This window comes from Coniosporium apollinis (genome assembly GCF_000281105.1).
Source record: "Coniosporium apollinis CBS 100218 chromosome Unknown supercont1.16, whole genome shotgun sequence".
In the NCBI taxonomy this organism is placed as follows: domain Eukaryota; kingdom Fungi; phylum Ascomycota; class Dothideomycetes; genus Coniosporium; species Coniosporium apollinis.
The window spans coordinates 372467-386626 of record NW_006913278.1 but is presented as its reverse complement, the minus strand read 5'-3'; the positions used below and the strand labels follow the sequence as shown (position 1 = coordinate 386626).

The 14160-nt window shown below is 55.0% G+C and overlaps 6 protein-coding genes across 6 annotated transcripts; 3 read left to right on the top strand and 3 right to left on the bottom strand.

Annotated features, from left to right (window-relative positions):
• Positions 1 to 28: 28 nt before the first annotated feature.
• W97_03894 (uncharacterized protein) lies at positions 29 to 762 on the top strand (the record flags this gene model as incomplete). The annotated part of the gene is made up of 3 exons (XM_007781788.1): positions 29 to 124; positions 255 to 396; positions 527 to 762. The coding sequence occupies 3 exons, from the start codon at positions 29 to 31 to the stop codon at positions 760 to 762; spliced, it is 474 nt and encodes a 157-aa protein (XP_007779978.1).
• A 173-nt stretch (positions 763 to 935) lies between these two features.
• Positions 936 to 2060, bottom strand: W97_03893 (uncharacterized protein; the record flags this gene model as incomplete). Its single annotated transcript, XM_007781787.1, has 1 exon — positions 936 to 2060. The coding sequence occupies one exon, from the start codon at positions 2058 to 2060 to the stop codon at positions 936 to 938; it is 1125 nt and encodes a 374-aa protein (XP_007779977.1).
• A 236-nt stretch (positions 2061 to 2296) lies between these two features.
• On the top strand, positions 2297 to 4231 carry W97_03892 (uncharacterized protein; the record flags this gene model as incomplete). The annotated part of the gene is made up of 4 exons (XM_007781786.1): positions 2297 to 2413; positions 2547 to 2874; positions 3187 to 3911; positions 4082 to 4231. The coding sequence occupies 4 exons, from the start codon at positions 2297 to 2299 to the stop codon at positions 4229 to 4231; spliced, it is 1320 nt and encodes a 439-aa protein (XP_007779976.1).
• Positions 4232 to 8386: 4155 nt separating this feature from the next.
• On the bottom strand, positions 8387 to 8965 carry W97_03891 (uncharacterized protein; the record flags this gene model as incomplete). Its single annotated transcript, XM_007781785.1, has 1 exon — positions 8387 to 8965. The coding sequence occupies one exon, from the start codon at positions 8963 to 8965 to the stop codon at positions 8387 to 8389; it is 579 nt and encodes a 192-aa protein (XP_007779975.1).
• Positions 8966 to 9215: 250 nt separating this feature from the next.
• Positions 9216 to 11455, bottom strand: W97_03890 (uncharacterized protein; the record flags this gene model as incomplete). The annotated part of the gene is made up of 2 exons (XM_007781784.1): positions 9216 to 10203; positions 10386 to 11455. The coding sequence occupies 2 exons, from the start codon at positions 11453 to 11455 to the stop codon at positions 9216 to 9218; spliced, it is 2058 nt and encodes a 685-aa protein (XP_007779974.1).
• Positions 11456 to 12210: 755 nt separating this feature from the next.
• Positions 12211 to 13789, top strand: W97_03889 (uncharacterized protein; the record flags this gene model as incomplete). Its single annotated transcript, XM_007781783.1, has 3 exons — positions 12211 to 12301; positions 12394 to 13412; positions 13514 to 13789. 3 exons carry the CDS (start codon positions 12211 to 12213, stop codon positions 13787 to 13789), a joined length of 1386 nt encoding a protein of 461 aa, XP_007779973.1.
• Between the last annotated feature and the right edge of the window lie 371 nt (positions 13790 to 14160).

Genomic DNA, 14160 nt, shown 5'->3' with positions numbered 1-14160 from the left:
CAGGACAGACTTCCTTGCACCGCCCACCATGAAGTTCGCATATACCACCATCCTCGCCTTCGGCGCATCTCTCGCCCTCGCACAGAACGCCGCGGAACTGCTCAGGAATTTTCCTCAATGTGCCGTACGTCGAGCCCAGCATCCCTCTCCGGGAGTTCACATGTAGAGACCCACAGCGACTCACGGCAAGATCTTAATCGCCGATGGGCAACAGAGACACATAGAAAGCTAACGAGTGTCCACGACCTCAACAGATCGCATGTCTAGCCACCGGAATCGGCGCGTCCAACTGCGGCAGCTCCGACTTCGTCTGCCAGTGCACAACAGGCGCGCAGGCGATCCAGAACGCAGCACAGCCGTGTATCCAGTCAGCATGCAACGCCGATGACCAACGACGTACGTCCTTCCCATCAAGTCCCTCCCATCGTACCCACAACACTTGACACTCCGACCTCATTGCCACAACGCTACAGCCAGCTGCATTGGACGAGAGCTGGGGTTGGACTGCACGCTAACAGCTCCACAGGCGCCCAGGAAGCCTCCAATTCCGTATGCGCCGCAGCCGGCGTGTCGTCAGTATCAGTGACCAGCGCCACCGGCGGAGCCGCGACCGTGACGGGGAGCATGACGACTGCTACCGCGACTGCGACAATGACGAGCTCTGCGGCAGGAGCAGCTCAGACCACAAATGCGGCTGTGTCGCATGGTGTTAGCGGGCTTGGTGTTGGAGCTGCTGTTGCGTTGGGTTTGTTGGTGCTATAAGACGCTCTGTGCAGCGCTTCAGTGGTTGGTAATACTGGCTATAGCGGAATACTAGCGTACCGTGATGATATCGACATCTGGATCGCGCACATTTAAGTACGTCCATGTGGAGAGGCCGCAATCTTGGCCGCGTTATCTTCGTCTCTGCATACCGCAGATTATTCAATTAATGCTTAGGAACTCAGAGCCTGGTTCCACTTTTGCGACCAAGTTGTAAACTCGTCTTCTTCTCCCTCCCAATTCTGCGCCACCAAATCCTTCGCGGCCACTGCATCTTTACAGCATTCCTCTAGGCGCTTCTTCGCCTCGACCGCATCCAATTCGTAAAAAGCGCTTGCCAGTTCGTCCACGCTCTCCGGGATGCTTTTCAGTGTCTCCATCACCCGATCTAATATGCCCATCGACCAGGCATCACCCGACCAATCTCCAGCCGTAGTACCACTAAATGGAAACGTCTTCAACCTCCTCTTAGCAAGCGCCTGATACAACATCCCCACCATCTTCAGCTTCTTGAGCGCCGCCTCAAGCTGAGCGCGTAGCTCCTTCTGACCTCTCGGAAGCTTCGGCGCATCGAACGCGTTGTCGAAGTCATCCTCTTCGTCATCACCGCTCCATTTCCCCTCCTCTCCATCCTCGTCGTCCCCCTCATCCTCGCCCCACTCCTTCAACTCCGCAACCGCATCCAGCAACGTCGCGCGATACTGCTCCGCCTTCTTAACCACCAACCCCACCACACCCAGCGTCGCCAACTCACTCAACGCATCGCAAGCCTCCCACACCACCCCCGTAGTCGCCAACGTATCCCTCCCCTCCCTCTTCTCCCCATCCCCGTTTACCCCGTTACTGCTGCCAGCCGGAGCGATGTCTTCAAGCTGGCTCTCCACCTCCCCCACCAACCCCCGCACCTCCACAACCACCCTCCTCACTCTTGCCCGCACCTCCGCCACCATGACAGCTCCCCAGACCTCGCTCCGCGCATCGCAAATCTGCACCGCGGACATCATGGCCGGGAGGCACGTTGCGCTGACCTCGGCCAGTACCTTCGCTATTGCGGTCGGCGAAAAGGGCTTGTTGAGGAGGAGTAGGCCTAGCTTCGTTGTGTGCGCTTTGAGGAGTTTGGCTGCGTCTGCAAGGACGGGGAGGTGAGGTGGCGGGTTTGGGGGCAGTGTTGGAGGTGGAGTTGGCGCGGTGGTGGAGGTGGGCGAGAGGAGAGAGAGATAATGCGTTAGGAGGGTGGAGAGGGTGGTTGTTTGGGTGCGCAGGGTTTGGAGGTCTTTGGGTGAGGGGGAGGGCGGCATTGTGTGTTGATTCCCACGAGATGTTGGGGAGTGGTGTGTCCTGATGTAGAGAGGAGTAGATGTGATGCAAAGCACGACTGTGGGAAGGACGACGAAAAAAGTGAGCGGGCTGCGGATGACGAGGGATGTAATTTTAGTGGGATACAAGACGCTTATGTCAGTAATTTTCACCCCAACTGAAGCATCAGAGTAAAGCATTCCATCTCATCAACCTCCCGTTTTGTATACAAGATCAAATGCCGCGGCAAATCCACTCCACTGAAGCCCAGCAGCTCAAAGATAGGACCCTCGTCGTCGACAATGGCGCCTATACCATCAAAGCCGGCTTCGCAAGTCCCGCATCAGCGGCGGAGGTCAGTGGCACGTGATGTTCATACACTCCTCTGATAGCGAACTCAATAGTATCCTCTCTGGTTCGGGAGAACCAGGAAACGCATTCAGAGCGTCTATAAATCAGGTCTAAACTGTACTAAACTCTCTATCCAGTCCCCAACCTGCCACATAATCCCCAACTGCATAGCCCGCAGCCCCCGCGACAAGAAGACCTACATCGCCTCCGATCTCTCCCAATGCCGCGACTTCGGGGAACTCGCCTTCCGCCGTCCGATGGAGAAGGGCTTCATCATCAACTGGGAAAGCGAGCGGGCCATCTGGGAGCACTCCTTCTTTGACGAGCAGGCGCCTCTGAGGTGCGATCCGCACGAGACGAATCTGGTCTTGACGGAGGCTCCGAATTGTCCGTTCGCGCTGCAGAGCAATTGCGATCAGATGGTGTTTGAGGAGTTTGAGTTTGGGGGGTATTATAGGTGTTTGGGTTCGTAAGTCTTATTTGTTTCCAGTCTGAAGTCACTACGAGTGTAGACGGGCCCTCGGTACCATCTTACTATTAGGTTTTTATCAGTCAGCCACATCGCGTGGGTCCTGCCAAGAAAGTTTTCTGTCGGTCTTTTGAGAACCCACAAAGATGCTTCTCACTCTTCAAGCAAGCCTTTACATACCTTTGATGTCTTAAAAGTCATTGTTGCAGCGACATCAGGGCGAAGCTCCTGAGCGTTGTCACGAAGATATAACCCATGGCCCAATACAATTCATGAGCTCTATCCTCACCACACTAACGCCTCTACAGGATCATCCCTAAACGCTTACAACGACACCCCCACCCTCTTCTCCGCTCCACCTGCGCCCTTGCCAACAGAACTCCTACTCCTAATTGACAGCGGCTACTCCCACACAACCATAACGCCGCTCCTCTCCGGGCGGCCGCTCCACCCCGCGATCCGCCGCCTCGACATCGGCGGCAAGCACCTGACCAACCACCTCAAAGAAACAATCTCGACCCACGGCACCTACGACGTCATGGACGAGACGCACCTGGTCAACCAAGTCAAGGAGGACGCGTGCTACGTCTCGAGCTCCTTTGCGGCCGACCTTGAGGAGACGTGGAAAGGCGGCCAGAGGGACGGGAAACACGTCGGCACGAGCATCGTTGTTGACTACGTCTTGCCGGACTACGAGAACGTGAAGCGCGGGTTCATGCGGCCGCGTGATCCGGCGCAGTCGAGACTTCGTCGGACGGGCCCCGTGCATGGGCCTAGGGAGGATGTGCTACCCCTGGGCAATGAGCGGTTCAGCGTTCCGGAACTGCTGTTTGAGCCGAGGGATGTGGGGCTTAGGGAAGCGGGCTTGCCGGAGCTGGTGATGCAGTGTTTGGAGGCGCTGCCGGTGGGGTTGAGGCCGGCGATGCTGGCTAATGTGGTGGTTGTGGGGGGGAACGCGCTGATCAAGGGGTTTGTGGAGAGATTGGAGCGGGAGATCAGGATGAAAGCGCCGGCGGAGTGGATCGTTAGAGTGGTGAGTCAGAGCCGGAGTGTCGATGGCTTTTGTTCTTTTGTCTTGCGAAGCTTGCTGGTGCTTGAGCAATCTCTCTACGCATTTTCTGTTCTGCTCTCGAGATATGCGCGCACCTCGGACACGTTCGTCGGACTGTAAGGAACCTGAACGGCACTGACTCGCGCAAGTAGGCCTCCCCTGAGGATCCGATCACATACACCTGGAACGGCGGTGCGAGATTTGCAAGTGACAGGGAGAGGCTGAAGAGCGTGATTGTAACAAGGGAAGAATATCTAGAGCATGGCGTCAACTTGCTGAGAAGGCGGTGGGGTGCAAAGTAATATCGGCCTGTTCCCACCCTGAACCGCATTCCCAAGAGGAGATAGGAAGGCCGGAGGTGCAGTTCGACCCAGACACGCGCAAGGTCATACAGGGTTAATTCAACAAGAGTGGCTAATGGAAGAGGGTTGCGAGTGCTGGGGAGGCCACATCATCAGCCGCAGCCAGAACGGGTACTAGCCAAGAAGCAAAGCCTGGAACAGGTGTTGATGTAAGATTCATAACACGTACGCACAATCTGTTGAATTTTGATTAGGGCTACCACGAACATGCATAGATCTCAAGGTGGGAGCCATCGTAACTGTTGACTAAATACTAGCCGAGACCCGAAGGAGTCATCGCCTGCGCCTTCCAAAGTAGAGGCGTGTTCATGAAATAGGGGGCAAGAAGAGAAATGTTACGACGTGCCGCAAAGGTAGCAACGAAGGGCACACCAAAGGCCAATGTAGCATAGAAAAGCGGCGGAGAACGCCAGAGGTATCCAAAAGGGAAGCCGAGTTCAAAAGAGCGGAGAACGCCAGCAAAGAGGCGCAAAGCAAGGGCACCTAATGAGCGGCCCGCTCCAACTCCTTGACACGCTTTTCCAGGGCACGAAGCTGATCCTCCAGAGAGTCGACGCGGTTGCTCAACCGATCATTCTCAGCCTGCAGGATTCGGATTTGGGGGTCAGGAGTGGAGGATGGCGATATTTCGGGACAGACGAAAGAAGGAGCGGCCGTCAGGCGAGGAGAAGGACTCCGGCGGACGGTCGTAGTCGTGGTCGTGGTTGTAGGAGTTGGCGTCGGAGTGGGGGCACTGTTGGCCGAAGTCCTGGGGCCGTCGACATCGTCTTGGACTTTGCGTCTCTTCTTAGGCGCTTGCTTCGTCCGCTTACCGTCTTTCTGTCGTCTGAGTCAGCAACTGTAGATACAGATAATCCGTGATGCTCACGAGAGAGAACAGGCAGTCTTCGTCTAAGCTCTTGCACCGAAGACAGCTCATCGCAAAAGATCGTTCCACCGCAGGCACCAAGCATTGGTCATCCCGTTTTATACAGCTCTCGCACCGGTCGTCACAGAGTCGCTCCATGAAGCGTATCTTCAAGACTGCAATAAGCGTACGGTGGACTGGAGTGTTTTGGGGAGCTGGTGTTGAAGGGACTGGCCAAGTTTCTGGCGTTTCGCTTTTGATGAGTATGCACATCTTCACTGATCGTTGATGTTCCAGAGCCGTGATGTTGAAGTATGATGGACTTCGTCGTCATAGGGAACTAGGAGTAGGTCACCAAGATCGGTGGAAGCTACAAGATGTGCGATTTAGCAAAGATCATGATGGGAATGTTGTAGGTGTGGGAGCAACAATATGCCCCCCCCACAACCAACGACAGGCAAGCTTAAGAAAAGCCCGGCCTCGTTCTAAGATCATGAGCTTCAACCCGAGTTCAGATCTACGATGTGAAGGAAATGTCATGACACTCAGATGTAGGTACCTGAGAAACTGAGTGAAGTCTGAAGATGGCTTTCACTTACAGATGAGGCTCGGTCAATTTTTTGATTGGTTGCTGGCCTGTCGATTGATTGGCTAAAGTAACTAGTCTTCGCTTGATGATTGGTTGACTGACTGCGGACCGCTTGGTTGGCGAGTTTCAATGCGGTAAGGCGTTCCGTGGATCCTGTGGGTCACGTGAATGGCTGTCTGCTGGCAGGTGTCCGCTCGTAGATATCTTAGATGATTCACTCAACTTCAAATTGCCATGTTTATGGTGAAGGATGGACTGTATGCTAAGTGTACCTAAGGTCGGCTAGCTTTTGCCTTCCAGACTGCTTAAGAAGTGCCGGCGCCATCAGTGAAGAATCGTTTTTGCAACCGTTTAAATCCTCCCTGAAGCCCATGAGAACGCAATATCTCCGCCGCAACCTTCTTCCGTGCAACGCGATCTCGAACAAGACAAAGAGAAGCAGCTGGGTCCCAGTGAATCCAAGATGAAAGAAGAGAAAAGAAAAGAAAAGAAAAGGAAAAGCAGACATAAGGCAGCTCCGAAGTGAAAGAATCCCAAAAACCACCTACAACAGAAGTTGTAGTCTGAGAACTCCTGGGGTATCATAGAGAAACCGAGCATGTCAGCAAGCGGAGATAGACCGAGAGGATCTAACGTCTCGCTCGTTCGAGCGCCGTCAGGCGCTCTCCGAAACCGCGGTTCTCGTCTTCTAGGAACCGGACTCGACGAGTCAGCCTATTGTGCTCCGCTTGCATCAGATGAATCTGCGCATGCGTCACAGGTGCTGCCGTCTGGTCGGAGACAACGGTCGAGGCGGCGGCGGCAGAGCTTGAAGATCGCGTACTGGCATTTGTGGCGGTGATGGGGTAGCGTGAGGGCCGGGTAGTAGCGCCAGCAGTGGCAAGAGAGGGGGTGTTGTTCTCCATGACACTCGACAAGGGTGAAATGGTTGATGAAGCAGTTGAGTGCTTCGCCTTCGTGTGGAGCGGCTGCTTCGATCTCTTCCTACCGTCCTAGGGTCGATGTTAGTGCCTAGCAAAGCTAAAGGACCTGCAGTACCTACTTGTGCGAAGTCACAACCCTCATGGGCGTCCTTGCACGATGAACACGGCCTGGCCTCAGAGGCGGACGCGATGCAACGTCGATCTCTCTTAACACAGAATCCATATCTGTTGTCGTCGAATAGTTCAACGGAGCCTGTTGGAGCAGAGGCCGACGCTTTGAAGAGGAGGGTGCTGTGGTTGCTAGGCCGGAGTTGGTACGCCATGTCGAATCTACCGCGATCTGTAAGGCATATATATTAGCTTCGGTCGCAATATACATTTTACTAAAGAGGTTATATTACATGGTACCTACACCTTAGAGAGTAAGTATATATAATACTAGTCCACCCTAAGCGTAGTAGTTTATGTTGCTAGCAAAGTTCTAGTATTTTAGGTAAAGGGAAGTCGTGATAATTCACATAAGACGGTGAGGGCACTAGGGTATGAGGGAGGATCTAACACCACTTGTTATCCTTACGGCTACGTACCTGTAGGCTGTATGAGCTGAATATGCCTTCTTGTTGTTATGTGTAGCTGGTGACAAGTGAGAACGAGTGTTGATAAACGTGAAGTCATGAAGTCGTGAAGTCGTGGAGCCGTCGTATTGTAGTGAGTGTGGTGTAACTGGTGTTGTTGTGTGAAAGACGGGGGCGCTAGTCAGAAAGTGGGCGTTTTATAGAAGCCCCCATCTCCTTCACCACCTCCTTCGGGCCGATCACGCCGCCGGGCAGTTCTCTAGAGACAAGGGAAAACAGCGGTGAGCTCACTGCCGCGAAACGAGGGAGTTGAAGTGAAAGAGTGAAGCAGAGGATTCTTGGTAGTGAAGTCTGTTATTTGCATGCGTAAGGCATTGAATGATCACATACGCAGAGTTCAGCTGCTACAATCGCTTGAACGATCGTAACATCCAAGTTGTGCAAGTAGGGTGATCTTTTAAGTAGCTTGACACTACAAGGAAGGCAGCCTGCGGATAGACCAAGTGAACCACCACCACAGCCCAGCACCTTTGGCGTTCACCGCAGTCAAAAAAGCACCAAAAACGAAAAGCTCACGCACCTCGCCAGCGACTTGCCCTCCCCCGACACACACAGCACTTCCTCCTCACCGACCCGCCTGAAGCGGATCCAGCGACGAGAAAAGCCCCACCGTCAGCCGTGAAGACGAGATGGGAGAAGCCCGAGTCGGAGGACAGTCTTTGTAGACTCCAACCAGAGATACAAACCACAGGCACTCAGGGAAGCGAAGACTAGAGAAGACGGGTTGGATCAGCAGGAAACGCCCTTCTGGCAGCGACGGTTCAGTAGTGATGAATGGTATTCAATAAAAACAGTGACTTTGATGAGTAGTGAGACTCTTTTAGAGTCGAAAGGAGTTTAGCACAGCACGGCAAAGAAGACCTAAAGAGATGTATCTGTTTAGTGAGCGCACATCCGGGCGTACGCCGGTAGCCATAAGGGCGGTCGCGACGAGCGAGTACGTCGGGCAGCGGTACGGAACGCTGCGGGAAGCCTAGTGTACATGAGCAAGGCATGAGCCATACGCGTCTTCAACGTTCGCCTAATGCAAATCTTTCAGCAAGCATAACTATACAGGGGTATCGGGGTAGTAAAGCGAAATGCCAGCAAGCAGGAACAAAGTCATGCGCGGGAGGAGCGCAACTCGTATCTATCCTGAGAAGGCCGACGGCGTTGGAGATCGCGCTCCTTCTGAAGCACGAGCCTCAAGCTCTCCATACGATATGTGGCTACCCGGTCTGGAACTCTAGAGTGCGCCTCAGGGTACATTTCGCGAAGCCTTTCCGCGTTCTCCTGTAGCGTAGTCTGCGGTTCCGGCTCCCTCACAAGCTTCAGTTTCAATGCGTCGTACTCTTGTCTAGTCAGTGCAACAGGGATACCCTTCGCATGCGGAAAGTGCTTCTGGAGCATTGTAGCCCGTGACCGATCTGCTGCATCGACGTTCGTGCCAGGTGCCGTTTCAGGAAGCGCATTCGTCTTCCGCATTTCCGGAATCGGCTGTGGCGCTTCTTCCCGTTTGAGCCGGCCCAGAAGCTTGGCCTTCAAAAAACCGTAGGCTTGCCTAGTGAGTTCAGAGGGAATGCTAATGTTCGAACCCGGGAACTCCTTTCTCAGAGTTGAAGCGCGGGATCGATCTGCTGCTGTATTGTTTTGCGTGTCAGGTGCGATCTTCTGAACCGTAGCCGTTTTCTGTGACAGCATGGTCGTGGTGGTCGGTCCAGCTTGTGTTGCCTGTCGTGGATACTGGCTAACAAAGGGGACGCTATGAATGTGTGCCAAACCCTCCTGACTTGGAGGAGGTCCGACCTTGCTGGGATTTGCGAGACCCTGGACATGCTGGTTGTTTGGGACTTCATCTACAACGTTGAGAACATCCAAGGGTGGAAAGTCGGCTGGCGCACCTAAGCTACACAGTGTTAAGCAGCGTCTCACACGACCAGACAAACAGGATTTACCTCCGTTCTGCGTATATACGTCGCAGACGATTACGCTGCTCTTGAAAAGAAGAGTAATCGCCTGCGAACACAGAACCGAGGATGCTGTTGCCCTTGCGTGAAGAGATGTCCATGGTCTCTAGCTGGTACATGCGCTTGGTGATCGAGGCGTAGGCTTCGGAGAAACACCTGAGGACCATATCGATGAGCCGAGAGCCGTTGGAGATGTCGTTCGTTGGATTGTTGGGATCAATGATCTGAATTCGGTCGGTCTTGTTTGGAATGCCTGCGCTCTTTGCGTAGTACCCGGGAGGTTCCATGCTGATGCCAGTGGTCGTGATGTTGAACTTGTTGCCATACAGGTCGAAGAAGTTCAGGAGGAGCTCACCAAGATTCTGCTCTCCGACCATGGCCCCGCTTTGCACGGCCGGAAGATGCTGCATAAGGCTCACAACCAGACAGATGACCGAAAACCCACCGATGCCGCCAAGATAGACTTCATTGAGGCCGCGCATGAGGAGGAACTGCTTGATGAAGGCAACAATAACCGGCATTGCAGGAAACTCGGTTTTCCACTTCCGGAAGGTGTCGATGGCGCTGACCCCACTCAGGTTCTCGAAGGATATGTCCACCTTTAGACCAGTGACGCGGTCGATGAACTTGACGATGGGGACTTTTGCTGACGGTATCACCTCAGTGGTACGGGGCTGGGCAAGGCCCTCACGTTCGAGCATGCCCGCAAATCTGTACATCCACGATTTGGTCAAGCCGAACATCGGAACTCCCCTATTGCGGAACTCATGTGACACAAGGACAAGATCCATGTCTGACGTGGGCAGATAGAGGCCTGCGGCGAAAGATCCAAAGCAGCGGACCTGACCACCCCGGTAGGTAGGATTCTTGTCGAGCGAACGGGATATGCGTGTGATGAGATCCTGACGCATTCTCTCCTCGAAGTCATGCGGCTTGACGAATTCGTAGAAATCACAGATCTCCTTGTGAAGCCTGGTGAGACAGTCAGTGGGACGTGCAGAGGTGCAGAAATTGATAAATCAAGATAGTAAAGCCCTTAATGACCTGCTGAGGAAGGAACCCCAAATCCAAGCGCAAGACGCGTCGGAGTTAACATGACATAGTGCTTCGAAGCCGGAAGCATGTAAAGCTGAAGGGAGCAAGCGAGGACTTACCAGATACCCATACTCTCAGTTTTCGAATGGTCCACGCTGCACCAAGGAGTTGCAGTCTCCATGCTACGCGGAAGCCAATCTGCCATCACTCCCCCTGTGGGAAGCTGGGGACCACGCTTACGCTTCTTCGAATTCTGCGGTGCTGCTGCAGTGTTGTTATCGTCTCGGGGAGGCATGGTCATTCCCACAGCTGAGTTCACGTCTGGCGGCGGCCACACGTCTAGGGGAGCTACTGGGGGTAGTTTAACCGTGATTGAGTTCTGCAAAGCCGTGGTTGCAGTATCAAGGCTGGAGATGTCTATCGTGTCGGGCCGCTCAAAGCGTTGAGGATGCAGGTTGTCAAGGTGGCTGAACTTCGACTGCTCAGCGGTGCCATTAGTGGGTCTCTCATCGTCTTCACTGGCTTCGCTAGCGTCGTGGTGAATGGGCTCGTCGTCGAAATTAAATGAGATAAAGTCAGCATTCTCAGCCACTGCGTTCCTCGCAGCCGCCTCGTCCAGCGCAGCCACTTTTGCTTTGCGAATGAGCTTCACGACATCCTTCTTCTTAGCCTGAGATTCGTCTGGCGGCGGTAGAACAGTATAAGGATCCGGGTTGGACCACTTCGGTACGGCATCTCCGTCACTCGCTGCTGTTGTACGAGCCTTCTTGCTGCTGCGGCCTTCTACCAGACCTTCTTCATCGCTCGATTCTAGCTCCATCTCCGCCTCACTGTCTGAGACGTCGTCCAGTGCCATGAAGCGCGCTGTGTTGTTGCTGTTCATGCCATCGAGCTGTTCGGGCGTAGTCTGGCGATTTGTACGAAGAATGTCGCGTTCAGATATATGGGGTTTGTGGAATCCACCGCGGCCTCGAAAGCCGCCACGGCGCTGCTGAGGTTTCCGGCGGTCAGCGGCAGGCCCGGTTGGAGGCTCCGGTGGAAAGCGAGGTGCGCCAGACACGCGAAACGAGAAATCTGCTTCAGAACGACGGCCGTTGTCCGGCCGGTAGCTATCACCGCCGGTGAAGTGGCGCATTGGTGGCGATGGTGATCGAGGTCGGTAAGAGTCTCTGGGGCGTCGCGACGACATGATGGAAGTCGCGATTGTGTGTTGCTGATGCCCGTGATGTGGGGGGTTGAAGGTGGGAGCGAGGGGCAAGTGCTGCTGCTGCTGCCCTTTCAGGTTGCGAAAAGTTCGCGTCGGCGTCGGCTCCTTCCGGTGACTAAGCATTGGATTGCGGATTTTCCTGGAGTCGTCTTTCGGCGGATGTTCCTGCGTAAGGCTGAGTCGGGCCGGCGTTGACTCAATCACGTGCGCTCAAGCCACTGGTTGCTGTAGAACTTCGTAGATGTTGGAGCCTTGATGATTGTAGGGTGATCACCAATGTAAAGTGTAGTATGATTCTGCGAGGAAGATCATGTCCTTTCCGTGTTTCAATGAGCATGGATTCTCACACACACCTTGACAGCGGCGAGGAAGTCATCATGCCAAACCGGCCACAGGTTGTTCACCGACAAGAATCGACTCAAGCACCATGACAATATCGAATTACGCCGCCTGTGAGCTGTTTTAGCGGTTCAATGGCTCACTTGAATCAGTAAACATTATCGACCTCCTGCCTGCGTCCGACAACAACGATGAAATACCGTGAGGATGTTGCGCCGTTGCTTCCAGAACAGGGGTGAACAAACCTGTGATCGCCGCTAGCTGTTTATCCCGAGCATCTCCCACCGTGTTTACGCCCACCAACAATCGTTCATTGCAACGCTGCCAAATCTCCCTAAAGCAGTTCGTCACACTCATTCTCAGCTACTGTGATGGACCGACGGACAAACGAAGTTCCCATGGATTTTCAATGGGAGAAGGGCAACGGCCCCGTCGACGAGAACTCCCCCTTCATCTCCGCCATGAGGAACAACACCGCAGCCAAGAAACGTGAGCAATCCCTACTATCCACGCTGCACCTAATCTCTGCAAAAGCTCCCACAGCCCTGAATCGCTCGCTAACGGATGCATCCCCCGCGCAGGAACCCACAGCATATTCGACTCCCCCTCCAAGCCCCTACCACCGACCCTCCGCCCCCCCACCGCCGGCCAAACCCACCTCTTCAGCCAGCAACCTCTGCACATCAGCGCGCTCTCCTCATCCTCAAAGCCCCTCCCCGCGCGCCCCGACGAGTCCTCCTTCGCCAAGAACCCCGCGCTCTGGACCCCCCGAAACAGCAAGCTGGACCTCGACTTCTGCTCCTCCGGCGGCGAGACCCCCGAGACGCCCGGCAACGCCGCGGACAGCGAGGCGACGCCGGATACGGGGAAGGGGAGAAGGCCGGGATTGTTTGGGGCGTTTGGGGGAGGGGGCGCAGGGTCGCCGGCGAAGGAGAGGAGGAGGGATAGCTTTTTGCAAAGGATTATGGGGAGTCCCGGGCGGGGAGATGCGGGGCGAGAAACGCTGTACAGCCGCAAGGGGGAGAAGATCATCAAGAAGCGGCGCGCGAAGGCTGTGGTGGGGAAGCAGGTTGTGCCGCGACGGGGGAGCTCCGACTCCGACGACGAAGAGAAGGAGAGTAACAACCACAACAACAACGACGCCAGGGCACCAGCCAACGACAGCAAAGACCCCTCGCAAACCGCACAACCCGCCCCGCCCCCCGGCCCAGGCGGCCTGCACACCTTCTTCACCTTCCTCGAATCCCACCCCGGCCTCCCCCACATCCTCTCCTTCTACGCCCAACTCCTGCTCAACCTCTTCCTCGTCTTCTTCTTCATCTTCCTGCTCTGGTCCTTCTGGTCCAGCATCCGCGCCGACGTGAACGAGAAAGCCGAATGGGCGGCCATGGAAGCCCGCGCCGAGATCGCGGCCTGCGCGAAGGGCTTCCGCGACAACATGTGCGAGGGGAACAAGCTGCCCGCGATGGAGGCGGTGTGCGCGAGCTGGGAGAAGTGCATGCGGAAGGATCCGACGGCCGTCGGGCGCGCGAGGGTGAGCGCGCATACGTTTGCGGAGATTTTCAATAGCTTTGTCGAGCCGATTAGCTATAAGGCTATGGTGAGTTTCCTTCCCTCTCTAGATCTGCTGCTGGGTATCTGGTTCGGTTGGCGGGAAGCGGGAAGCGGGAAGCGGGAGGCGGGATTGCTAACGACGACCAGATCTTCACGCTCGTCCTCGTCTTCGGCTGCGTTTCTCTCACCAACTTCACCTTTTCGTTCTTCAGGAACAAGGCCCTCAACTCGTGGGAAGCACACCATCCCCATCTGTATGGCCAGCCGCAGCCGTCTTTCTACCCTGGCGGTGTACCGCCCACGCCGCAACGGTTTCCATCTGGTGGGTATGATGCACAAGGCGGGTATGGGGCGTGGCAGGGCCAGCAGGGGCAGATGGAGCAGGGAGGTGGAGGCAGTCCTGTGAAGCAGATCATGTACTAGCTTGAGGGTTTCTGTCCGTCCTGTTGGTGTGTTCCGAGGTGAATATGCTTGGGGGAAAGGTACTGGCTGGCGTTCTGGATAGTGCCAAGAGCGAAGGGCTTGTTCGTGCAACGTTGATGAATGGGTGGCGAGCTTGGGTTGGCGTTTAGGGCATCAGTTGGGTATCCCGTCCACACAAGCATAGGTAGTTTGGAACTTTACTTATGCACAGAACGACGAGTGATCTAGAGACAGCTCTATTAACTATCTGATTGCCGTTGCCGGCCCATCGCGACCGGCCTCTCGATCTAAGCAAAACTTGAAAGCACCGATGACCGAACATCCCTCGCTCGAACGCCGAAACGCAAAGCGACATGGAAAAAACGCCAACG